This window comes from Echiichthys vipera (assembly GCF_963691815.1).
Source record: "Echiichthys vipera genome assembly, contig: SCAFFOLD_40, whole genome shotgun sequence".
NCBI lineage: Eukaryota > Metazoa > Chordata > Actinopteri > Perciformes > Trachinidae > Echiichthys > Echiichthys vipera.
Genome location: NW_028154804.1, coordinates 46,469 through 72,500, shown reverse-complemented (window position 1 = coordinate 72,500; position 26,032 = coordinate 46,469). Strand labels below are relative to the sequence as shown.

The 26,032-nt window shown below is 46.8% G+C and overlaps 3 protein-coding genes across 6 annotated transcripts in view; 2 read left to right on the top strand and 1 right to left on the bottom strand.

Moving 5' to 3' along the window:
- Window positions 1-5,274, top strand: part of tbc1d9b (TBC1 domain family member 9b) — a 28,372-nt gene extending 23,098 nt beyond the window's left edge. For all 4 annotated transcript variants that reach the window (XM_083940962.1, XM_083940960.1, XM_083940961.1 and 1 more), the window contains 3 exons: window positions 7-42; window positions 1,815-1,918; window positions 2,871-5,274. In XM_083940962.1, coding sequence (XP_083797088.1) covers window positions 7-42; window positions 1,815-1,918; window positions 2,871-3,440 — 710 coding nt within the window. In that variant the 3' untranslated portion in view covers window positions 3,441-5,274. The remainder of the gene's footprint in view (window positions 1-6; window positions 43-1,814; window positions 1,919-2,870) is intronic.
- Window positions 5,275-6,440: 1,166 nt separating this feature from the next.
- Window positions 6,441-9,173, top strand: LOC310966393 (uncharacterized protein; the record flags this gene model as incomplete). Its single annotated transcript, XM_083940980.1, has 6 exons — window positions 6,441-6,500; window positions 6,951-7,010; window positions 7,113-7,210; window positions 7,636-7,938; window positions 8,517-8,565; window positions 8,650-9,173. The coding sequence occupies 6 exons, from the start codon at window positions 6,441-6,443 to the stop codon at window positions 9,118-9,120; spliced, it is 1,041 nt and encodes a 346-aa protein (XP_083797106.1). The 3' UTR covers window positions 9,121-9,173.
- A 5,164-nt stretch (window positions 9,174-14,337) lies between these two features.
- Window positions 14,338-20,070, bottom strand: LOC310966382 (putative pancreatic secretory proteinase inhibitor). The gene is made up of 4 exons (XM_083940968.1): window positions 19,946-20,070; window positions 17,500-17,531; window positions 15,817-15,929; window positions 14,338-14,428 (listed from the first exon to the last, which is right to left on the bottom strand). The coding sequence occupies exons 1-4, from the start codon at window positions 19,995-19,997 to the stop codon at window positions 14,383-14,385; spliced, it is 243 nt and encodes an 80-aa protein (XP_083797094.1). The 5' UTR covers window positions 19,998-20,070; the 3' UTR covers window positions 14,338-14,382.
- Between the last annotated feature and the right edge of the window lie 5,962 nt (window positions 20,071-26,032).

Here is a 26,032-nt window from a genome sequence, read left to right as displayed (position 1 = left end):
CTGCAGGTGAGGAGGAGGGCGGAGTCAGCGACGACAAGAAAGGTGAGTGTTCAGGTGTGTGTCACAGGTGTGTCTCAGGTGTGTGTCACAGGTGTGTTCAGGTGTGTGTCTCAGGTGTGTGTTCAGGTGTGTGTCTCAGGTGTGTGTGTTCAGGTGTGTCTCAGGTGTGTGTTCAGGTGTGTGTCTCAGGTGTGTGTGTTCAGGTGTGTGTTCAGGTGTGTCTCAGGTGTGTGTTCAGGTGTGTGTCTCAGGTGTGTGTGTTCAGGTGTGTGTTCAGGTGAGTGTTCATGTGTGTGTCTCAGGTGTGTGTGTTCAGGTGTGTGTCTCAGGTGTGTGTGTTCAGGTGAGTGTTCATGTGTGTTCAGGTGTGTGTCTCAGGTGTGTGTGTTCAGGTGTGTGTCTCAGGTGTGTTCAGGTGTGTTCAGGTGTGTGTTCAGGTGTGTGTCTCAGGTGTGTGTCTCAAGTGTGTCTAAGGTGTGTGTTCAGGTGTGTGTCTCAGGTGTGTGTTCAGGTGTGTGTCTCAGGTGTGTGTGTTCAGGTGAGTGTTCATGTGTGTTCAGGTGTGTGTCTCAGGTGTGTGTGTTCAGGTGTGTGTCTCAGGTGTGTTCAGGTGTGTTCAGGTGTGTGTTCAGGTGTGTGTCTCAGGTGTGTGTCTCAAGTGTGTCTAAGGTGTGTGTTCAGGTGTGTGTCTCAGGTGTGTGTTCAGGTGTGTGTCTCAGGTGTGTGTTCAGGTGTGTGTCTCAGGTGTGTGTTCAGGTGTGTTCAGGTGTGTTCAGGTGTGTGTCTCAGGTGTGTTCAGGTGTATGTGTCTCAGGTGTGTGTGTCTCAAGTGTGTCTAAGGTGTGTGTTCAGGTGTGTGTCTCAGGTGTGTGTTCAGGTGTGTGTCTCAGGTGTGTGTTCAGGTGTGTGTCTAAGGTGTGTCTCAGGTGTGTGTTCAGGTGTGTTCAGGTGTGTTCAGGTGTGTTCAGGTGTGTGTGTCTAAGGTGTGTCTCAGGTGTGTGTTCAGGTGTGTCTCAGGTGTGTTCAGGTGTGTTCAGGTGTGTTCAGGTGTGTGTGTCTAAGGTGTGTGTCACAGGTGTGTCTCAGGTGTGTGTCACAGGTGTGTTAAGGTGTGTGTCTCAGGTGTGTGTGTTCAGGTGTGTGTCTCAGGTGTGTGTTCAGGTGTGTGTCTCAGGTGTGTGTTCAGGTGTGTGTCTCAGGTGTGTGTTCAGGTGTGTTCAGGTGTGTGTCTCAGGTGTGTTCAGGTGTGTGTCTCAGGTGTGTTCAGGTGTATGTGTCTCAGGTGTGTGTGTCTCAAGTGTGTCTAAGGTGTGTGTTCAGGTGTGTGTCTCAGGTGTGTGTTCAGGTGTGTGTCTCAGGTGTGTGTTCAGGTGTGTGTCTAAGGTGTGTCTCAGGTGTGTGTTCAGGTGTGTTCAGGTGTGTTCAGGTGTGTGTGTCTAAGGTGTGTCTCAGGTGTGTGTTCAGGTGTGTCTCAGGTGTGTTCAGGTGTGTTCAGGTGTGTGTGTCTAAGGTGTGTGTCACAGGTGTGTCTCAGGTGTGTGTCACAGGTGTGTTAAGGTGTGTGTCTCAGGTGTGTGTGTTCAGGTGTGTGTCTCAGGTGTGTGTGTTCAGGTGTGTGTCTCAGGTGTGTGTTCAGGTGTGTGTTCAGGTGTGTGTGTTCAGGTGTGTGTCTCAGGTGTGTGTCTCAGGTGTGTGTCACAGGTGTGTTCAGGTGTGTGTCTCAGGTGTGTGTTCAGGTGTGTGTTCAGGTGTGTGTTCAGGTGTGTGTCTCAGGTGTGTGTATGTTGTATATTGATGGTCCTCCATGTTTGTAGTTCCAGAGGAGAAGGTGAAGGACTACAGATATTACCTGAGGATGTGGGCCAAAGAAAAAGAGCTGAAGACAGAAACCATCAAAGACCTGCCCAGGATGAACCAGGTGAGCCCGTCTGTCTCTCACCTGTCTGTCTGTCTCTCACCTGTCTGTCTGTCTCTCACCTGTCTGTCTGCAGGAGCAGTTAATTGGCCTGTCAGTCTGTCTCACCTGTCTGTCTGTCTCTCACCTGTCTGTCTGTCTCTCACCTGTCTGTCTGTCTCTCACCTGTCTGTCTGTCTCTCACCTGTCTGTCTCTCACCTGTCTGTCTCTCACCTGTCTGTCTGTCTCTCACCTGTCTGTCTGTCTGTCTCACCTGTCTGTCTGTCTCTCACCTGTCTGTCTGTCTCTCACCTGTCTGTCTGCAGGAGCAGTTCATTGACCTGTCTGTCTGTCTCACCTGTCTGTCTGTCTCTCACCTGTCTGTCTGTCTCTCACCTGTCTGTCTCTCACCTGTCTGTCTGTCTCTCACCTGTCTGTCTCTCACCTGTCTGCCTGTCTCTCACCTGTCTGTCTGTCTCTCACCTGTCTGTCTCTCACCTGTCTGTCTGTCTCTCACCTGTCTGTCTGTCTCTCACCTGTCTGTCTCTCACCTGTCTGTCTGTCTCTCACCTGTCTGTCTGTCTGTCTCACCTGTCTGTCTGTCTCTCACCTGTCTGTCTGTCTCTCACCTGTCTGCCTGTCTCTCACCTGTCTGTCTGTCTCTCACCTGTCTGTCTCTCACCTGTCTGTCTGTCTCTCACCTGTCTGTCTGTCTCTCACCTGTCTGTCTGTCTCTCACCTGTCTGTCTGTCTGTCTCACCTGTCTGTCTGTCTCTCACCTGTCTGTCTGCAGGAGCAGTTCATCGACCTGTCTGTCTCTCACCTGTCTGTCTCTCACCTGTCTGTCTGTCACCTGTCTGTCTGTCACCTGTCTGTCTCTCACTCACCTGTCTGTCTGTCTCTCACCTGTCTGTCTGTCTCTCACCTGTCTGTCTGTCTCACCTGTCTGTCTGTCTGTCACCTGTCTGTCTGCAGGAGCAGTTCATCGACCTGTGTAAGACCCTGTACAACATGTTCAGTGAGGAGCCTCAGGAGCAGGAGCTGTATCACGCCATCGCCACCGTGGCGAGTTTGCTGCTGCGGATCGGCGAGGTCGGCAAGAAGTTCAACAACGGCGGCAAGAAGCCCGAGGGCGCCGCCGCTCAGGCCACGCCCCCCGCCCCTCAGGGGGAGGAGGGGCCCGGCGAGGGTCTGTGCCGGGCGCTGGCCGACGCTCAGCTGGAGCCGGACGAGGAAAGCAAAGACGACGCGTCGGCGTCCTCGTACTCCGTGGTGAGCTCCGGCTCGCTGCAGAGCGAGGACATCGCCGACGACACCGTGCTGATCGGCGGCGGCGGCGGTCAGAGGCGGGGCAGCGTGCTGGACCAGGATTGGTCGATCTCCTTCGAGCAGGTGCTGGCGTCGCTGCTCACGGAGGCGGCGCTCGTCAGCTACTTCGAGAAGAAGAGCGACATCCACAACAAGATGGCCGCCTGCAAGGCCCAGAGGGCCGTGGAGCGCCAGATAAGCTCCGCCTCCGACCACGACCTCACCCAGTCTGTCTGAACGCCTGTCTCACCTCCACCTGTCTGAACACCTGTCTCACCTCCGTCTGTCTGAACACCTGTCTCACCTCCGTCTGTCTGAACACCTGTCTCACCTCCACCTGACTGAACACCTGTCTCACCTCCAGCTGTCTGAACACCTGTCTCACCTCCGTCTGTCTGAACACCTGTCTCACCTCCGTCTGTCTGAACACCTGTCTCACCTCCAGCTGTCTGAACACCTGTCTCACCTCCACCTGTCTGAACACCTGTCTCACCTCCACCTGTCTGAACACCTGTCTCCCCTCCATCTGTCTGAACACCTGTCTCACCTCCAGCTGTCTGAACACCTGTCTCACCTCCACCTGTCTGAACACCTGTCTCACCTCCAGCTGTCTGAACACCTGTCTCACCTCCACCTGTCTGAACACCTGTCTCACCTCCAGCTGTCTGAACACCTGTCTCACCTCTCCACCTGTCTCACCTCCACCTGTCTGAACACCTGTCTCACCTCTCCACCTGTCTCACCTCCACCTGTCTGAACACCTGTCTCACCTCTCCACCTTTCTCACCTCCGTCTGTCTGAACACCTGTCTCACCTCCACCTGTCTGAACACCTGTCTCACCTCCACCTGTCTGAACACCTGTCTCACCTCTCCGCCTGTCTCACCTCCATCTGTCTGAATACCTGTCTCACCTCCTCCTGTCTCACCTCCACCTGACTGAACACCTGTCTCACCTCCAGCTGTCTGAACACCTGTCTCACCTCCGTCTGTCTGAACACCTGTCTCACCTCCAGCTGTCTGAACACCTGTCTCACCTCCACCTGTCTGAACACCTGTCTCACCTCCGTCTGTCTGAACACCTGTCTCACCTCCAGCTGTCTGAACACCTGTCTCACCTCCACCTGTCTGAACACCTGTCTCACCTCCAGCTGTCTGAACACCTGTCTCACCTCTCCACCTGTCTCACCTCCACCTGTCTGAACACCTGTCTCACCTCTCCACCTGTCTCACCTCCACCTGTCTGAACACCTGTCTCACCTCTCCACCTTTCTCACCTCCGTCTGTCTGAACACCTGTCTCACCTCCACCTGTCTGAACACCTGTCTCACCTCCACCTGTCTGAACACCTGTCTCACCTCTCCGCCTGTCTCACCTCCATCTGTCTGAATACCTGTCTCACCTCCTCCTGTCTCACCTGTCTCACCTGTCTCACCTCCTCCTGTCTCACCTCCACCTGTCTGAACACCTGTCTCGCCTCCTCCTGTCTCACCTGTCTCACCTCCTCCTGTCTCACCTCCACCTGACTGAACACCTGTCTCACCTCTCCACCTGTCTCACCTCCGTCTGTCTGAACACCTGTCTCACCTCTCCACCTGTCTCACCTGTCTCACCCCCAGATGAACCATTTCTCTGATTGTTTCTGTAAATAATGCCACACGACGGCGAATCAGTGAAAGTTTGAGTCTTTCAGGAGAATTCAAAGTGTTTCTGCTTGTTTATAACAACAACTGTTATTATTGTTGTTGTTGTTGTTAACAACAATAACTGTTATTATTGTTGTCGTTGTTGTTGTTGATCGTCTGAATAATTTGATTCATGACTGAAAACTAAAAACTTGACTTTTATCTGGAGAAACTCAAATGTTTCACTTCAGATTCACTTTTATTAAACTTTTATTTTGAAGTCACTGAAGCCTTGTTCCTGTGACGTCACTGTGACGTCACTGACGTTTGCTCTGTTGTTTTTAATCCTAATGTTCGTTTCTTCTTCTGTTGTCTAATAAACACGTTCTTCTTCTGTGGTGTTTAACTTTAATTTGAAAGTTTGAATAAATCCTGAGATTCTTCGTCACAGCCGAGAAAATCATAACAAAGCTGTTTGTGTTTAATAAAGAAAGTTAAGATCAGGTGAGAGTTCAGGTGTGTGTGTCTCAGGTGTGTGTACAGGTGTGTGTGTGTGTGTGTGTGTTCAGGTGTGTGTGTCTCAGGTGTGTGTACAGGTGTGTGTGTGTGTGTGTTCAGGTGTGTGTGTGTGTTCAGGTGTGTGTGTGTGTGTACAGGTGTGTGTGTGTGTGTCTCAGGTGTGTGTAGGTGTGTGTCACGTGTGTGTTTTTCCTCAGAAATAAACACTTAGTTCCTGTTTCACTGTGACCGGAAACGCTGAGAACCCCGGAGCAAGATGGCGCCGGCTCAGCCGCGTGAAGAGGCCGAGTCACCAAACAAAATGGCGCCGTTTTGATCGTTGTCCGAGCCTCCTTCCACAGCTCCTGTGACGTACGGTGTGACGTGTCAACGCGGGAAAAACAAACCCGGGAAAAAAACTGACGACCGAACCAACGTTAATACAAACCAACCGGAGCCGTTAATAAAAACCAACCGGAGCCGTTAACTCAAACCAACCGGAGCCGTTAACACAAACCAACCGGAGCCGTTAAAACAAACCAACCGGAGCCGTTAACACAAACCAACCAACCGGAGCCGTTAACACAAACCAACCGGAGCCGTTAACACAAACCAACCGGAGCCGTTAACACAAACCAACCGGAGCCGTTAACACAAACCAACCGGAGCCGTTAATACAAACCAACCGGAGCCGTTAACACAAACCAACCAACCGGAGCCGTTAACACAAACCAACCGGAGCCGTTAACACAAACCAACCGGAGCCGTTAACACAAACCAACCGGAGCCGTTAATACAAACCAACCGGAGCCGTTAAAACAAACCAACCGGAGCCGTTAAAACAAACCAACCGGAGCCGTTAAAACAAACCAACCGGAGCCGTTAACACAAACCAACCGGAGCCGTTAACACAAACCAACCGGAGCCGTTAACACAAACCAACCGGAGCCGTTAAAACAAACCAACCGGAGCCGTTAAAACAAACCAACCGGAGCCGTTAATACAAACAAACCGGAGCCGTTAATACAAACAAACCGGAGCCGTTAACACAAACCAACCGGAGCCGTTAATACAAACAAACCGGAGCCGTTAATACACTTCAACTCTGGTGACGTCATGGTTCAGGAGTTCCACGTGCTCCGGTGTTTCAGCTGCCAGAGCTTCCAGGTTCAACAGGTAACAGGCTAACTGAAGCTAACAGGCTAACTGAAGCTAACAGGCTAACTGAAGCTAACAGGCTAGCTGAAGCTAACTGAAAACAACAGGCTTACTGTGACGATAACAGGCTAACTGAACATAGCTGAAGCTAACAGGCTAATTGAAAACAACAGGCTTACCGTGACGATAACAGGCTAAGCTAACTGAACATAACTGAAGCTAACATGCTAACGGAGGCCAACAGGCTTAGCTAATTGAAAACAACAGGCTTACTGTGACGATAACAGGCTAGCTGAAGCTAGCAGGCTAAGCTAATTGATGTTAACAGGCTAACTGTGATGCTAACAGACTAACCGATGCTAGCAGGCTAAGCTCCTTGAAGCTAACAGGCTAACTGTGATGCTAACAGACTAACCGATGCTAGCAGGCTAAGCTCCTTGAAGCTAACAGGCTAACTGTGTGTGTCAGGTGAAGAAGGTGAGCAGGTGGAGCTGTAAACTGTGTGGAGAGAAGCAGTCGCTGCTCAAGGTGAACATTTATTTATGTTTATGTTTGTTTATATTTATGTTTATTTTGTTTAATTATGAATATGTTTGCGTCACACTTCTCTTCGTGCTGATTGGCTGACAGGAGTTTGGGCGGGGCTCCGGGGCCGACTGCAGACGCCATGTTCAGAAGCTGAACGCCATGAGAGGAGCGCTGCTGGAGGACGGCACGGGGTCGCTATGGTAACCACCCTGTCCCCACCCGTCTGTCCCTGTCTGTCTGTCCTCACCTGTCTGTCTGTCCCCACCTGTCTGTCTGTCCCCACCTGTCTGTCTGTCTCTGTCTGTCCTCACCTGTCTGTCTGTCTCTGTCTGTCCCCACCCGTCTGTCCCTGTCTGTCTGTCCTCACCTGTCTGTCTGTCCCCACCTGTCTGTCTGTCTCTGTCTGTCCTCACCTGTCTGTCTGTCCTCACCTGTCTGTCTGTCCCCACCTGTCTGTCTGTCCCCACCCGTCTGTCCCTGTCTGTCTGTCCTCACCTGTCTGTCTGTCTGTCTCTGTCTGTCCCCACCCGTCTGTCCCTGTCTGTCTGTCCTCACCTGTCTGTCTGTCCTCACCTGTCTGTCCTCACCTGTCTGTCTGTCCCCACCTGTCTGTCTGCCCCCACAGGAAGCAGGTGGAGGCTGATGAAGAAGCCGAGGAACAGGACCAGGGGGTCCAGACTGTGGGGGTCCAGACTGTGGGGGTCCAGGCTCTGGGGGTCCAGACTCAGGGGGTCCAGACTCAGGGGGTCCAGACTCAGGGGGTCCAGGCTCTGGGGGTCCAGACTCTGGGGGTCCAGACTGTGGGGGTCCAGACCCCAGTGAGCCGCTGGAGCAAATACCTGGACCCACCTGAGGAGGCGGAGCCGGAGGAAGAGGAGGCTGTTTTCATGGACAGGCAGCATCTCCATGACAACAGCATGATTGACAGGTAAGACTTGAGTGGACACGCCCACCTGCCTGTCAGTCAAAGCTTTAGGTAACACACCTGTAGTGACAGACAGGTGAGGACAGGTGAGCACGGCAGGGACAGGTGAGGACAATAGGGACGGGTGAGGACAGGTGAGCACGGCAGGGACAGGTGAGGACAGCAGGGACAGGTGAGGACAGGTGAGGACAGCAGGGACAGGTGAGGACAGCAGGGACAGGTGAGCACGGCAGGGACAGGTGAGGACAGCAGGGACAGGTGAGGACAGGTGAGCACAGCAGGGACAGGTGAGGACAGCAGGGACAGGTGAGGACAGCAGGGGCGGGTGAGGACAGCAGGGACAGGTGAGGACAGCAGGGACAGGTGAGGACAGGTGAGCACGGCAGGGACAGGTGAGGACAGCAGGGACAGGTGAGGACAGCAGGGACGGGTGAGGACAGCAGGGACAGGTGAGGACAGCAGGGACGGGTGAGGACAGGTGAGGACAGCAGGGACAGGTGAGGACAGCAGGGACGGGTGAGGACAGGTGAGCACGGCAGGGACAGGTGAGCACAGGTGTTTAACCCTCTGTGTTCTGACAGGAAGAGGAAGAGACGAGAGGAAGGACCGGACAGCTGCTCACCTGGACAGGTAACATGATGACATCACCAACAATGGTGACATCAGGCTTCATGCTAAGCTAAGCTAACAGCACTCACACGTTCTACTCTGCAGGCTGATTGGACCAGAGCCCCCAGTCTGACCCAGACCAGAGCCCCCAGTCTGACCCAGACCAGAGCCCCCGGTCTGACCCAGACCAGAGCCCCCGGTCTGACCCAGACCAGAGCCCCCAGTCTGACCCAGACCAGAGCCCCCAGTCTGACCCAGACCAGAGCCCCCAGCCTGACCCAGACCACAGCCCCCAGTCTGACCCAGACCAGAGCCCCCAGCCTGACCCAGACCAGAGCCCCCAGCCTGACCCAGACCAGAGCCCCCGGTCTGACCCAGACCAGAGCTCCCGGTCCTGGTCCAGTCTCCACATGGACTCATTTCCTGAGTTCTGCCTGTCAGGAGGAGGCGGAGCCTTCGCTCGGTGGGAGGAGTCGGTCCTGTGATGACATCATCTGCCTTGATAAGCCCCGCCCCCGACTTCCTGTTTCCTCCATGTTTGAGAGCGGCGAGGAGTTCGTGTTCGAGGAGTTCTGACTCCAGCGGTCCTGGTCCTGGTCCTGGTCCACGTCTCTGAGGCGTCTGCACGCTGCCCCGTAACTGAACTCATATTATATATTTATTTATTATATTAATAATCAGATTTCTCTTCATCATTAAAGTCACTTTGTGTTTTTCAGCTGTTTCTAATTTTTCTTTAACGTCAGAAAAACAAAATAAAACAAACATCAAACGTCTTTTCTGCTCAAATACAACATTTAAATAAAGAACCTGGGCCCAGACCTGGACCTGAACCTGGACCCGAACCTGGACCTGAACCTGGACCCGAACCTGGGCCCGAACCTGGGCCCAGACCTGGACCCGAACCTGGGCCCGAACCTGGACCCGAACCTGGACCTGAACCTGGGCCCAAACCTGGACCCGGACCTGAACCTGGGCCCGAACCTGGACCCAAACCTGGGCCCGAACCTGCACCCAAACCTGGGCCCGAACCTGGACCTGAACCTGGACCCGAACCTGGGCCCTGTGGAGCGCCACGCCACTCTTAGTCTGAATAAATATTTTAATGTTTGACTTCCTGTCCCGTTGTGTTTCCATGGCAGCAGCCAATAGCGTTGGACGTTGCTGGTTGCCAGGGTTGCCTGTTGTTGGGTGCAGCTACTGTAGGCTGGTTGCCAGGGTTGCCTGTTGTTGGGTGCAGCTACTGTAGGCTGGTTGCCAGGGTTGTCTGTTGTTGGGTGCAGCTACTGTAGGCTGGTTGCCAGGGTTGTCTGTTGTTGGGTGCAGCTACTGTAGGCTGGTTGCCAGGGTTGTCTGTTGTTGGGTGCAGCTACTGTAGACTGGTTGCCAGGGTTGTCTGTTGGTGGGTGCAGCTACTGTAGGCTGGTTGCCAGGGTTGCCTGTTGTTGGGTGCAGCTACTGTAGGCTGGTTGCCAGGGTTGTCTGTTGTTGGGTGCAGCTACTGTAGGCTGGTTGCCAGGGTTGCCTGTTGTTGGGTGCAGCTACTGTAGGCTGTGAGTCACTATAGGCCGAGCATTCACTCCATGGACTGAGAGAAAGGAGAGGAACGCCATTCAAACGCACGCCCACATGGCTACGCTGCTCCTGGATGCCAACATCACTTTCATCTGCACTTAGCTGGAACGGCTAACGCTAACGGCTAATGCTAACTGTCAGTCAAACTCTAATCCTTGTTTTGATGCTGTGGTTTTCTGGAGGGGACGGGTTCAAACAGGCTCAAACAGACTCTGGTCTCCTGGAGCTACTGGGCCGGGTCTGACCAACCTGGCAACCCCACTGCTGGGCCGGGTCTGACCAACCTGGCAACCCCACTGCTGGACTTCTACTTTGTTGTTGAGACGACGATCTGGAGACTCTAGATCATGGGTGTCAAAGTCAAGGCCCGCGGGCCAGATTCGGCCCGCCAATGAATGATCTTGGCCCCCGGGATGATGTTTGGTTAGTATCAGAACCGGCCGCACGCCACAGCCGCCTGCTGGTGTTGGTCACGCACCAAAACTACATTACCCACAATGCAACGGTAGCCCGCAAACTCACTGTAGCGCCGCAAGTGGGCCGCCCCGTCTTCAATATTCTTAAGCATTCAGGGCAGATGTCAACGTTCAGCTTGTTTTTGTCTGTGAGCCTGATGGAAAATGTTCTCAGCTGAAATTACTGCTGCAGCCACACATTAATATGTGATTATTAATTTAATTATTATATATAATACGGTTCACTGTGTCAGGTCTTGGTTCAACAGGTTAGATGCATCATTTTAATAGTTTTAATAAACATGAACCCGTCCGGCCCTCGGCTCAGAGCACATCTGACGTGTTTGACTTTGACGTCCCTGCTCCAGACGGAGCCGCTCTGATCGTTCTGCAGGTTCAGCCTTTAACGAACTAATGTGACACTTCTGAACCCAGAGGACGTCAACAAACGCACCAAACTGTGTTTATAATCTGTGTTAAACTCTACAACTTCTGAGCCCAGAGGACGTCAACAAACGCACCAAACTGTGTTTATAATCTGTGTTAAACTCTACAACTTCTGAGCCCAGAGGACGTCAACGAACGCACCAAACTGTGTTTATAATCTGTGTTAAACTTTACTCTAAATCCTTATTTTATTATTTTATTATTATTTTTATTACTTTGATCAAACTCAGAGGAAAAGTCTTTTCTGCTCCGACACAAACTGAAGTCAAAAACCGTGACTGTTAACTACAGTTAAAGTACCTTTATTGTGAAGGATTGGTTTAGAAAAGTACCTTTATTGTGAAGGATTAGTTTAGAAAAGTACCTTTATTGTGAAGGATTGGTTTAGAAAAGTGCCTTTATTGTGAAGGATGGGTTTAGAAAAGTACCTTTATTGTGAAGGATTGGTTTAGAAAAGTACCTTTATTGTGAAGGATTAGTTTAGAAAAGTACCTTTATTGTGAAGGATTGGTTTAGAAAAGTACCTTTATTGTGAAGGATTGGTTTAGAAAAGTACCTTTATTGTGAAGGATTGGTTTAGAAAAGTACCTTTATTGTGAAGGATTGGTTTAGAAAAGTACCTTTATTGTGAAGGATTAGTTTAGAAAAGTACCTTTATTGTGAAGGATTAGTTTAGAAAAGTACCTTTATTGTGAAGGATTGGTTTAGAAAAGTACCTTTATTGTGAAGGATTAGTTTAGAAAAGTACCTTTATTGTGAAGGATGGGTTTAGAAAAGTACCTTTATTGTGAAGGATGGGTTTAGAAAAGTACCTTTATTGTGAAGGATTGGTTTAGAAAAGTACCTTTTATTGTGAAGGATGGGTTTAGAAAAGTACCTTTATTGTGAAGGATGGGTTTAGAAAAGTACCTTTATTGTGAAGGATTAGTTTAGAAAAGTACCTTTACTGTGAAGGATGGGTTTAGAAAAGTACCTTTATTGTGAAGGATGGGTTTAGAAAAGTACCTTTATTGTGAAGGATTGGTTTAGAAAAGTACCTTTTATTGTGAAGGATGGGTTTAGAAAAGTACCTTTATTGTGAAGGATGGGTTTAGAAAAGTACCTTTATTGTGAAGGATTAGTTTAGAAAAGTACCTTTACTGTGAAGGATGGGTTTAGAAAAGTACCTTTATTGTGAAGGATGGGTTTAGAAAAGTACCTTTATTGTGAAGGATGGGTTTAGAAAAGTACCTTTATTGTGAAGGATGGGTTTAGAAAAGTACCTTTATTGTGAAGGATTAGTTTAGAAAAGTACCTTTATTGTGAAGGATTGGTTTAGAAAAGTACCTTTATTGTGAAGGATGGGTTTAGAAAAGTACCTTTATTGTGAAGGATTGGTTTAGAAAAGTACCTTTATTGTGAAGGATTAGTTTAGAAAAGTACCTTTATTGTGAAGGATTAGTTTAGAAAAGTACCTTTATTGTGAAGGATTGGTTTAGAAAAGTACCTTTATTGTGAAGGATTAGTTTAGAAAAGCACCTTTATTGTGAAGGATTAGTTTAGAAAAGCACCTTTATTGTGAAGGATGGGTTTAGAAAAGTACCTTTATTGTGAAGGATTAGTTTAGAAAAGTACCTTTATTGTGAAGGATTGGTTTAGAAAAGTACCTTTATTGTGAAGGATTAGTTTAGAAAAGTACCTTTATTGTGAAGGATTAGTTTAGAAAAGTACCTTTATTGTGAAGGATTAGTTTGGAAAAGTACCTTTATTGTGAAGGGATTGGTTTAGAAAAGTACCTTTATTGTGAAGGATTAGTTTAGAAAAGTACCTTTATTGTGAAGGATTAGTTTAGAAAAGTACCTTTATTGTGAAGGATTAGTTTAGAAAAGTACCTTTATTGTGAAGGATTAGTTTGGAAAAGTACCTTTATTGTGAAGGGATTGGTTTAGAAAAGTACCTTTATTGTGAAGGATTAGTTTAGAAAAGTACCTTTATTGTGAAGGATTAGTTTAGAAAAGTACCTTTATTGTGAAGGATTGGTTTAGAAAAGTACCTTTATTGTGAAGGATGGGTTTAGAAAAGTACCTTTATTGTGAAGGATGGGTTTAGAAAAGTACCTTTATTGTGAAGGATGGGTTTAGAAAAGTACCTTTATTGTGAAGGATTAGTTTGGAAAAGTACCTTTATTGTGAAGGGATTGGTTTAGAAAAGTACCTTTATTGTGAAGGATTAGTTTAGAAAAGTACCTTTATTGTGAAGGATTAGTTTAGAAAAGCACCTTTATTGTGAAGGATTAGTTTAGAAAAGCACCTTTATTGTGAAGGATTAGTTTAGAAAAGTACCTTTATTGTGAAGGATTAGTTTAGAAAAGTACCTTTATTGTGAAGGATTGGTTTAGAAAAGTACCTTTATTGTGAAGGATTAGTTTGGAAAAGTACCTTTATTGTGAAGGATTAGTTTAGAAAAGTACCTTTATTGTGAAGGATTAGTTTAGAAAAGCACCTTTATTGTGAAGGATTAGTTTAGAAAAGCACCTTTATTGTGAAGGATTAGTTTAGAAAAGCACCTTTATTGTGAAGGATTAGTTTAGAAAAGTACCTTTATTGTGAAGGATTGGTTTAGAAAAGTACCTTTATTGTGAAGGATTAGTTTGGAAAAGTACCTTTATTGTGAAGGGATTGGTTTAGAAAAGTACCTTTATTGTGAAGGATTAGTTTAGAAAAGTACCTTTATTGTGAAGGATTAGTTTAGAAAAGTACCTTTATTGTGAAGGATTAGTTTGGAAAAGTACCTTTATTGTGAAGGATTAGTTTAGAAAAGTACCTTTATTGTGAAGGGATTGGTTTAGAAAAGTACCTTTATTGTGAAGGATGGGTTTAGAAAAGTACCTTTATTGTGAAGGATTAGTTTGGAAAAGTACCTTTATTGTGAAGGGATTGGTTTAGAAAAGTACCTTTATTGTGAAGGATTGGTTTAGAAAAGTACCTTTATTGTGAAGGATTAGTTTAGAAAAGTACCTTTATTGTGAAGGATTGGTTTAGAAAAGTACCTTTATTGTGAAGGATTAGTTTGGAAAAGTACCTTTATTGTGAAGGATTAGTTTGGAAAAGTACCTTTATTGTGAAGGATTGGTTTAGAAAAGACGCTGAAATCGCAGAAGAAGAAAGTCTTTAATAAAATTTTACAGAGATATGAAAATATAAAACTGTTTTTATCAGAGCTGCTACGTGCTAACAGCTACATGCTAACAGCTACGTGCTAACAGCTACGTGCTAACAGCTACATGCTAACAGCTACATGCTAACAGCTACGTGCTAACAGCTACATGCTAACGAGTCAGAAACACGTGATGACGTCAGCACCTGGGCGTGGGATGATGTCATCAGCAGGACCCCTCCCTCACGATCAGGATGTCGGCGTTTTTCTCCCTGAACGGAAATAATTAATAATTATAATCATTATAGATGAGTCAGCATAAATAACCATTAATGATGAGTCAGCATAAATAACCATTAATGATGAGTCAGCATAAATAATCATTATAGATGAGTCAGCATAAATAACCATTAATGATGAGTCAGCATAAATAACCATTAATGATGAGTCAGCATAAATAACCATTAATGATGAGTCAGCATAAATAATCATTATAGATGAGTCAGCATAAATAACCATTAATGATGAGTCAGCATAAATAACCATTAATGATGAGTCCGCATAAATAATCATTGATGAGTCAGCATAAATAATCATTAATGATGAGTCAGCATAAATAACCATTAATGATGAGTCAGCATAAATAACCATTAATGATGAGTCCGCATAAATAATCATTGATGAGTCAGCATAAATAATCATTAATGATGAGTCAGCATAAATAACCATTAATGATGAGTCAGCATAAATAACCATTAATGATGAGTCAGCATAAATAACCATTAATGATGAGTCAGCATAAATAACCATTAATGATGAGTCAGCATAAATAATCATTGATGAGTCAGCATAAATAATCATTAATGATGAGTCAGCATAAATAACCATTAATGATGAGTCAGCATAAATAACCATTAATGATGAGTCAGCATAAATAATCATTCTGGATGAGTCAGCATAAATAACCATTAATGATGAGTCAGCATAAATAACCATTAATGATGAGTCAGCATAAATAACCATTAATGATGAGTCAGCATAAATAATCATTGATGAGTTAGCATAAATAATCATTAATGATGAGTCAGCATAAATAACCATTAATGATGAGTCAGCATAAATAACCATTAATGATGAGTCAGCATAAATAACCATTAATGATGAGTCAGCATAAATAATCATTGATGAGTCAGCATAAATAATCATTAATGATGAGTCAGCATAAATAACCATTAATGATGAGTCAGCATAAATAACCATTAATGATGAGTCAGCATAAATAACCATTAATGATGAGTCAGCATAAATAATCATTGATGAGTCAGCATAAATAATCATTAATGATGAGTCAGCATAAATAACCATTAATGATGAGTCAGCATAAATAACCATTAATGATGAGTCAGCATAAATAACCATTAATGATGAGTCAGCATAAATAACCATTAATGATGAGTCAGCATAAATAATCATTCTGGATGAGTCAGCATAAATAATCATTAATGATGATCAGCATAAATAATCATTGATGAGTCAGCATAAATAATCATTGATGATGAGTCAGCATAAATAATCATTAATGATGATCAGCATAAATAATCATTGATGAGTCAGCATAAATAATGATTCTTGATGAGTCAGCAGGGACGGGGGCACCCACAGTCTCTGGACGCACAGCGAGCACTCGTTGGGGTAAGTGACGCCGTCGCTGCCGCAGACCGGAGAGAAGTTCAGAGGACACGCCTGAGTCACGCTCATCCCCACACAGGAGGGCTGCACATACACATACAGAACACATGAACAGTACAACTCAGAGACCTGAACCCTCACCCAGACCTGAACCCAGACCTGCACCCAGACCTGAACCCAGACCTGCACCCAGACCTGAACCCAGACCTGAACCCAGACCTGCACCCAGACCTGAACCCAGACCTGCACCCAGACCTGCACCCAGACCTGAACCCAGACCTGCACCCAGACCCGTGCCGTGCTGAAGGTCACTGACCTCAGCCCACCCACCTGCAGCCCCTCCCCACCACCACTACGCCTCCATATCCTGTCCATGAAAACCACAAACAGGATTGGGGACAGAGTGCCCCCCTGGAGGAGGCCGACCCCCACCAGGAACCACTCCGCCTCACTGCCCAGGATCCGGACTCAGCTCTCTCTTTGGGGGTACAGAGACTGGACCCCCTCAGAAGTGACCCCCTCACCCCAGACTCCCCCAGCACCTCCCACAGTATCTCCAGGGACCCGGTCATGGGCCTTCTCCAGATCCACAAAGCACATGTAGACCGGATGGGCCCACTCCCAGACCCCCTCCAGGATCCTGGAGAGTGCAGAGCTGGTCCTGGTCCAGGTCCAGGACTGGATCCACCTGGTTCCTCTTCAGTCTGAGGTTCTACAGGACCAACCTCCTTTCCAGCACCTTGGAGTCGACTTCACCAGGGAGGCTGAGGAGTGTGATCCCCCTGGAACTGGCTCTCACCCTCTGGTCCCCCTTTCTGAACAGGAACCACCACCCCGGTCTGCCACTCCCTCGGCACTGTCCCAGACTTCCACCAGTGTGTCAGAGACGTGTGGACCAGGACCAGGACCAGGACCAGGACCAGGACCAGGACGGCCCCTCCAGCCTCAGAGCTTTCAGCATGTGTGGATGCAGCTCATGGATCCTGGGGCTTTGCCTCTGTGGGGTCCCCTACTGGAGCCCCATGCAGGACTCTGGAGTCCCCTACTGGAGCCCCATGCAGGACTCCATTCAGGGTCTCCAAGAAGGCCCCAGACTCTGAACTGCTGTTCGCTGCATCTGCACCAACAACAGTCAGAGCCCCCCCCCCACCACCCGCAGGCGTAAGGAGGCCACCCTCTGGTCCACCGGGGTCAACTCCAACACCGCGGCGCTCAGCCGGGGGTTTGAGAGTCTCCCCACACCCGCCCGGCCCCTCACACCCTGGGCCCCTCCAGAGAAGACCAGGGTCCAGCCCCTATCCAGGAGCACGGGTCCAGATCCAGACTGTGTGTGGAGGTGAGCCCCCCCAGATCTAACTGGGAGCTCCACCTCCCTCACAAGCTCCGGCTCCTTCCCCCACAGAGAGGAGACGCTGAGGAGAACCGGACCGGCCCGGGTCACTGGACCGGACCGGCCCGGGTCACTGGACTGGACCGGGTCACTGGACCGGACCGGCCCGGGTCACTGGACTGGACCGGCCCGGGTCACTGGACCGGCCCGGGTCACTGGACTGGACCGGGTCACTGGACCGGCCCGGGTCACTGGACCGGCCCGGGTCACTGGACCCTGTCCGTCTGCAGCAGAGTTAGAAGTTAGAGTAAAGTTGTGTCTCACCCTCCTGAAGAGTCTGGATTTATCCTCAGCATCTGAAACACAGAGTTACACTGATGTTACTAACACACACACACACACACACACACACACACACACACACACACACACACAGAGACACACACACACACACACACAGAGACACACACACACACACACACACACACACACACACAGAGACACACACACACACACACACAGAAACACACACACACACACAGAGACACACACACACACAGAGACACACACACACACACAGACACACACACACACACAGAGACACACACACACACACAGAAACACACACACACACACAGAGACACACACACACACACAGACACACACACACACACACACACAGAGACACACACACACACACAGAAACACACACAGACACACACACACACACACACACACAGACAGAAACAGTCGTCTCAGGTTTGTCTCCAGAGACAGAAACAGTCGTCTCAGGTTTCTCTAGAGACAGAAACAGTCGTCTCAGGTTTGTCTCTAAAGACAGAAACAGTCGTCTCAGGTTTGTCTCCAGAGACAGAAACAGTCGTCTCAGGTTTGTCTTCAGAGACAGAAACAGTCGTCTCACGTTTGTCTCTAGAGACAGAAACAGTCGTCTCAGGTTTGTCTTCAGAGACAGAAACAGTCGTCTCAGGTTTGTCCTCAGAGACAGAAACAGTCGTCTCAGGTTTGTCTCCAGAGACAGAAACAGTCGTCTCAGGTTTGTCTCTAGAGACAGAAACAGTCGTCTCAGGTTTGTCTCCAGAGACAGAAACAGTCGTCTCAGGTTTGTCTTCAGAGACAGAAACAGTCGTCTCAGGTTTGTCTTCAGAGACAGAAACAGTCGTCTCAGGTTTGTCCTCAGAGACAGAAACAGTCGTCTCACGTTTGTCTCTAGAGACAGAAACAGTCGTCTCAGGTTTGTCTCTAGAGACAGAAACAGTCGTCTCAGGTTTGTCTCCAGAGACAGAAACAGTCGTCTCAGGTTTGTCTCCAGAGACAGAAACAGTCGTCTCAGGTTTGTCTCCAGAGACAGAAACAGTCGTCTCAGGTTTGTCCTCAGAGACAGAAACAGTCGTCTCAGGTTTGTCTTTAGAGACAGAAACAGTCGTCTCAGGTTTGTCTCTAGAGACAGAAACAGTCGTCTCAGGTTTGTCTCCAGAGACAGAAACAGTCGTCTCAGGTTTGTCTTCAGAGACAGAAACAGTCGTCTCAGGTTTGTCTTCAGAGACAGAAACAGTCGTCTCAGGTTTGTCTTCAGAGACAGAAACAGTCGTCTCAGGTTTGTCTTCAGAGACAGAAACAGTCGTCTCAGGTTTGTCCTCAGAGACAGAAACAGTCGTCTCAGGTTTGTCTCTAGAGACAGAAACAGTCGTCTCAGGTTTGTCTCCAGAGACAGAAACAGTCGTCTCAGGTTTGTCTCTAGAGACAGAAACAGTCGTCTCACGTTTGTCTCTAGAGACAGAAACAGTCGTCTCAGGTTTGTCTTCAGAGACAGAAACAGTCATCTCAGGTTTGTCCTCAGAGACAGAAACAGTCGTCTCAGGTTTGTCTCTACAGACAGAAACAGTCGTCTCAGGTTTGTCTCCAAAGACAGAAACAGTCGTCTCAGGTTTGTCTCCAGAGACAGAAACAGTCGTCTCAGGTTTGTCTCCAGAGACAGAAACAGTCGTCTCAGGTTTGTCTTCAGAGACAGAAACAGTCGTCTCAGGTTTGTCTCTAGAGACAGAAACAGTCGTCTCAGGTTTGTCTCTAGAGACAGAAACAGTCGTCTCAGGTTTGTCTCTAGAGACAGAAACAGTCGTCTCAGGTTTGTCTTCAGAGACAGAAACAGTCGTCTCAGGTTTGTCTCTAGAGACAGAAACAGTCGTCTCAGGTTTGTCTTCAGAGACAGAAACAGTCGTCTCAGGTTTGTCTTCAGAGACAGAAACAGTCGTCTCACGTTTGTCTTCAGAGACAGAAACAGTCGTCTCAGGTTTGTCTCTAGAGACAGAAACAGTCGTCTCAGGTTTGTCTCTAGAGACAGAAACAGTCGTCTCAGGTTTGTCTCTAGAGACAGAAACAGTCGTCTCAGGTTTGTCTCCAGAGACAGAAACAGTCGTCTCAGGTTTGTCTTCAGAGACAGAAACAGTCGTCTCAGGTTTGTCTTCAGAGACAGAAACAGTCGTCTCACGTTTGTCTCCAGAGACAGAAACAGTCGTCTCAGGTTTGTCTTCAGAGACAGAAACAGTCGTCTCACGTTTGTCTCCAGAGACAGAAACAGTCGTCTCAGGTTTGTCTTCAGAGACAGAAACAGTCGTCTCACGTTTGTCTCCAGAGACGGAAACAGTCGTCTCAGGTTTGTCTCCAGAGACAGAAACAGTCGTCTCAGGTTTGTCCTCAGAGACAGAAACAGTCGTCTCAGGTTTGTCTTCAGAGACAGAAACAGTCGTCTCACCTGCACAGAAGAAGACGGCGACGCACACGAGCAGTAGAGTCCTGCTGAACATCCTGATGGAGAGGCTGAAGCTGATTGGCTGCTGCTGTGTCTCTGCTCAGGTCCTCCGTGGTCGTGGTTGTGGCGATCAGGTCCTCCGTGGTTGGTTCTCGGTGGTTGTGGCGTGCTGGTTCTCCGTGGTTGTAGTTGTGGCGGTCTGGTCCGCCGTGGTTGTAGGTGTGGCGGTCTGGTCCTCCGTGGTTGTAGTTGTGGCGGTCTGGTCCTCCGTGGTTGTAGTTGTGGCGGTCTGGTCCGCCGTGGTTGTAGTTGTGGCGGTCTGGTCCGCCGTGGTTGTGGCGTGCTGTGGCGGCGTGCTGCTGGTGTCATATAGAGGACGGCGGTGTGCTGTTGTGACGCCGCCGCTCTTTTGTCCGGTTTAATCTCTGGATCAACATTCTGTCTGTGCCAGATTTGCTGAGTGAGCAAAAACTGACCCGAAAAACAAGCGTCACGAGTCTGAACACACACACACACACACACACACACACACACACACACACACACACACACACACACACACACACACACACACACACACACACACACACACACACACACACACAGACTCAGCTCCCCGGCAAGACACTGAACCCGAATTGCTTGTGTGTAACTGTAACTGTGGTGTAACTGTGGTGTAACTGTGGTGTAACTATAACTGTGGTGTAACTGTGGTGTAACTGTAACTGTAACTGTGGTGTAACTGTAACTGTAACTGTGGTGTAACTGTAACTGGTGTAACTGTAACTGTGGTGTAACTGTAACTGTAACTGTGGTGTAACTGTAACTGTAACTGTGGTGTAACTGTAACTGGTGTAACTGTAACTGTGGTGTAACTATAACTGTGGTGTAACTGTGGTGTAACTGTGGTGTAACTGTAACTGTGGTGTAACTGTAACTGTGGTGTGACTGTGACTGTGGTGTAACTGTAACTGTGGTGTAACTGTAACTGTAACTGTGGTGTAACTGTGGTGTAAATGTAACTGTGGTGTAACTGTGACTGTAACTGTAACTGTGGTGTAACTGTAACTGTGGTGTAACTGTAACTGTGGTGTAACTGTAACTGTGGTGTGACTGTAACTGTAACTGTGGTGTAACTGTAACTGTGGTGTAACTGTAACTGTGGTTTGACTGTAACTGTAACTGTGGTGTAACTGTAACTGTGGTGTAACTGTAACTGTGGTGTAACTGTAACTGTAACTGTGGTGTAACTAACTGTAACTGTGGTGTAACTGTAACTGTGGTGTAACTGTGGTGTAACTGTAACTGTGGTGTAACTGTAACTGTGGTGTAACTGTGGTGTAACTGTGGTGTAACTGTAACTGTGGTGTAACTGTAACTGTGGTGTAACTGTGACTGTAACTGTGGTGTAACTGTAACTGTGGTGTAACTGTAACTGTGGTGTAACTGTGGTGTAACTGTAACTGTGGTGTAACTGTAACTGTGGTGTAACTGTGGTGTAACTGTAACTGTAGCTGTAACTGTAGCTGTAACTGTAGTGTAACTGTGGTGTAACTAACTGTAACTGTGGTGTAACTGTAACTGTGGTGTGACTGTAACTGTAACTGTGGTGTAACTGTGGTGTAACTGTAACTGTGGTGTAACTGTGGTGTAACTGTAACTGTGGTGTAACTGTGGTGTAACTGTAACTGTAACTGTGGTGTAACTGTAACTGTAACTGTGGTGTAACTGTAACTGTGGTGTAACTGTAACTGTGGTGTAACTGTAACTGTGGTGTAACTGTAACTGTAACTGTAACTGTGACTGTAACTGTAACTAACTGTAACTGTGGTGTAACTGTAACTGTGGTGTAACTGTGGTGTAACTGTAACTGTGGTGTAACTGTAACTGTGGTGTAACTGTGACTGTGGTGTAACTGTGGTGTAACTGTGGTGTAACTGTAACTGTAGCTGTAACTGTAGTGTAACTGTGGTGTAACTAACTGTAACTGTGGTGTAACTGTAACTGTGGTGTGACTGTAACTGTAACTGTGGTGTAACTGTGGTGTAACTGTAACTGTGGTGTAACTGTAACTGTGGTGTAACTGTAACTGTAACTGTGGTGTAACTGTAACTGTAACTGTAACTGTGGTGTAACTGTAACTGTGGTGTAACTGTAACTGTGGTGTAACTGTGACTGTGGTGTAACCGTAACTGTGGTGTAACTGTAACTGTAACTGTGGTGTAACTGTAACTGTGGTGTAACTGTAACTTTGGTGTAACTGTGGTGTAACTGTAACTGTGGTGTAACTGTGACTGTGGTGTAACTGTGGTGTAACTGTAACTGTGGTGTAACTGTAACTGTGGTGTAACTGTGGTGTAACTGTAACTGTGGTGTAACTGTAACTGTGGTGTAACTGTGGTGTAACTGTAACTGTGGTGTAACTGTGACTGTGGTGTAACTGTACTGTAATGTAACTGTGGTGTAACTGTAACTGTGGTGTAACTGTAACTGTAACTGTAACTGTAACTGTGGTGTAACTGTGGTGTAACTGTGGTGTAACTGTAACTGTGGTGTAACTGTAACTGTGGTGTAACTGTAACTGTAACTGTGGTGTAACTGTAACTGTGGTGTAACTGTAATGTAACTGTGGTGTAACTGTAACTGTGGTGTAACTGTAACTGTAATGTAACTGTGGTGTAACTGTAACTGTGGTGTAACTGTAACTGTGGTGTAACTGTAACTGTAACTGTAACTGTGGTGTAACTGTAACTGTGGTGTAACTGTAACTGTAATGTAACTGTGGTGTAACTGTAACTGTGGTGTAACTGTAACTGTAACTGTAACTGTGGTGTAACTGTAACTGTGGTGTAACTGTGGTGTAACTGTTACTGTGGTGTAACTGTGGTGTAACTGTAACTGTGGTGTAACTGTGGTGTAACTGTGGTGTAACTGTAACTGTGGTGTAACTGTAACTGTGGTGTAACTGTAACTGTGGTGTAACTGTAACTGTAACTGTGGTGTAACTAACTGTAACTGTGGTGTAACTGTGACTGTGGTGTAACTGTAACTGTGGTGTAACTGTAACTGTGACAGTGGTGTAACTGTAACTGTAACTGTGGTGTAACTGTAACTGTAACTGTGGTGTAACTGTGACTGTGGTGTAACCGTAACTGTGGTGTAACTGTAACTGTAACTGTGGTGTAACTGTAACTGTGGTGTAACTAACTGTAACTGTGGTGTGACTGTAACTGTGGTGTAACTGTAACTGTGGTGTAACTAACTGTAACTGTGGTGTAACTGTAACTGTGGTGTAACTGTGGTGTAACTGTGGTGTAACTGTAACTGTGGTGTAACTGTGGTGTAACTGTAACTGTGGTGTAACTGTAACTGTGGTGTAACTGTAACTGTAACAGTGGTGTAACTGTAACTGTGGTGTAACTGTGGTGTAACTGTGGTGTAACTGTAACTGTGGTGTAACTGTGGTGTAACTGTAACTGTGGTGTAACTGTAACTGTGGTGTAACTGTGGTGTAACTGTAACTGTGGTGTAACTGTAACTGTAACTGTAACTGTGGTGTAACTGTGGTGTAACTGTGACTGTGGTGTAACTGTGGTGTAACTGTAACTGTAACTGTGGTGTAACTGTAACTGTGGTGTAACTATGGTGTAACTGTAACTGTGGTGTAACTGTGGTGTAACTGTAACTGTGGTGTAACTGTAACTGTGGTGTAACTGTAACTGTAACTGTGGTGTAACTATGGTGTAACTGTAACTGTGGTGTAACTGTGGTGTAACTGTGGTGTAACTGTAACTGTGGTGTAACTGTAACTGTGGTGTAACTATGGTGTAACTGTAACTGTGGTGTAACTGTAACTGTGGTGTAACTGTGGTGTAACTGTAACTGTGGTGTAACTGTAACTGTGGTGCAACTGTAACTGTGGTGTAACTGTAACTGTGGTGTAACTGTAACTGTAACTGTGGTGTAACTGTGGTGTAACTGTAACTGTGGTGTAACTGTGGTGTAACTGTGGTGTAACTGTAACTGTGGTGTAACTGTAACTGTAACTGTGGTGTAACTGTAACTGTGGTGTAACTGTAAATGTAACTGTGGTGTAACTGTAACTGTAACTGTAACTGTGGTGTAACTGTAACTGTGGTGTAACTGTAACTGTAACTGTGGTGTAACTGTAACTGTGGTGTAACTGTAACTGTAACTGTAACTGTGGTGTAACTGTGGTGTAACTGTAACTGTGGTGTAACTGTAACTGTGACTGTGGTGTAACTGTAACTGTGGTGTAACTGTGACTGTGGTGTAACTGTGGTGTAACTGTGGTGTAACTGTAACTGTGGTGTAACTGTAACTGTAACTGTAACTGTGGTGTAACTGTGGTGTAACTGTAACTGTAACTGTGGTGTAACTGTGGTGTAACTGTAACTGTAGTGTAACTGTAACTGTGGTGTAACTGTAACTGTAACTGTGGTGTAACTGTGGTGTAACTGTAACTGTAGTGTAACTGTAACTGTGGTGTAACTGTAACTGTAACTGTAACTGTGGTGTAACTGTAACTGTAACTGTGGTGTAACTGTGGTGTAACTGTAACTGTGGTGTAACTGTAACTGTAACTGTAACTGTGGTGTAACTGTAACTGTAACTGTGGTGTAACTGTAACTGTGGTGTAACTGTAACTGTAACTGTAACTGTGGTGTAACTGTAACTGTAACTGTAACTGTGGTGTAACTGTAACTGTAACTGTGGTGTAACTGTAACTGTAACTGTGGTGTAACTGTAACTGTGGTGTAACTGTAACTGTAACTGTAACTGTGGTGTAACTGTAACTGTAACTGTAACTGTGGTGTAACTGTAACTGTAACTGTGGTGTAACTGTAACTGTAACTGTGGTGTAACTGTAACTGTGGTGTAACTGTGGTGTAACTGTGGTGTAACTGTAACTGTGGTGTAACTGTAACTGTGGTGTAACTGTTACTGTAACTGTAACTGTGGTGTAACTGTAACTGTAACTGTAACTGTGGTGTAACTGTAACTGTAACTGTGGTGTAACTGTAACTGTGGTGTAACTGTAACTGTGGTGTAACTGTGGTGTAACTGTGGTGTAACTGTAACTGTGGTGTAACTGTAACTGTAACTGTAACTGTGGTGTAACTGTAACTGTGGTGTAACTGTAACTGTGGTGTAACTTTAACTGTAACTGTAACTGTGGTGTAACTGTAACTGTAACTGTGGTGTAACTGTGGTGTAACTGTAACTGTAACTGTAACTGTGGTGTAACTGTAACTGTGGTGTAACTGTAACTGTGGTGTAACTGTAACTGTGATGTAACTGTAACTGTGGTGTAACTGTGGTGTAACTGTAACTGTGGTGTAACTGTAACTGTGGTGTAACTGTAACTGTGGTGTAACTGTGGTGTAACTGTGGTGTAACTGTAACTGTAACTGTAACTGTGGTGTAACTGTGGTGTAACTGTAACTGTGGTGTAACTGTAACTGTGGTGTAACTGTGGTGTAACTGTGGTGTAACTGTGGTGTAACTGTAACTGTAACTGTGGTGTAACTGTAACTGTGGTGTAACTGTGGTGTAACTGTGGTGTAACTGTAACTGTAACTGTAACTGTGGTGTAACTGTGGTGTAACTGTAACTGTGGTGTAACTGTAACTGTGGTGTAACTGTAACTGTGTTGTAACTGTGGTGTAACTGTGGTGTAACTGTAACTGTAACTGTGGTGTAACTGTGGTGTAACTGTGGTGTAACTGTAACTGTAACTGTGGTGTAACTGTAACTGTGGTGTAACTGTGGTGTAACTGTGGTGTAACTGTAACTGTAACTGTAACTGTGGTGTAACTGTGGTGTAACTGTAACTGTAGTGTAACTGTAACTGTGGTGTAACTGTAACTGTGTTGTAACTGTAACGGTAACTGTGGTGTTATAACCTCTTTATTATTCAGTCTACAGCACTGACTCTAATTTATTATTATTATTATTATTAATGTTTAAATATGTTTCTACATCCACAGTGACCATCAGCCAGTCTGTGGCAGTGGATTTATTATTTTTATATTTATTATTATGTTTTTAAATGTCCTGCAGTGACGC

What these genes read in the sequence shown, in the direction of transcription:
- LOC310966382 (XM_083940968.1), bottom strand. Translation starts at nt 19,997, where the DNA reads ATGTTCAGCAGGACTCTACTGCTCGTGTGCGTCGCCGTCTTCTTCTGT. An exon ending in CGCCGTCTTCTTCTGTGCAG is followed by an intron (nt 17,532 to 19,945) that starts GTGAGACGACTG and finishes TCTGTGTTTCAG; the next exon opens with ATGCTGAGGATAAATCCAGA. An exon ending in TCGCTGTGCGTCCAGAGACT is followed by an intron (nt 14,429 to 15,816) that starts GTGGGTGCCCCC and finishes ATTTCCGTTCAG; the next exon opens with GGAGAAAAACGCCGACATCC.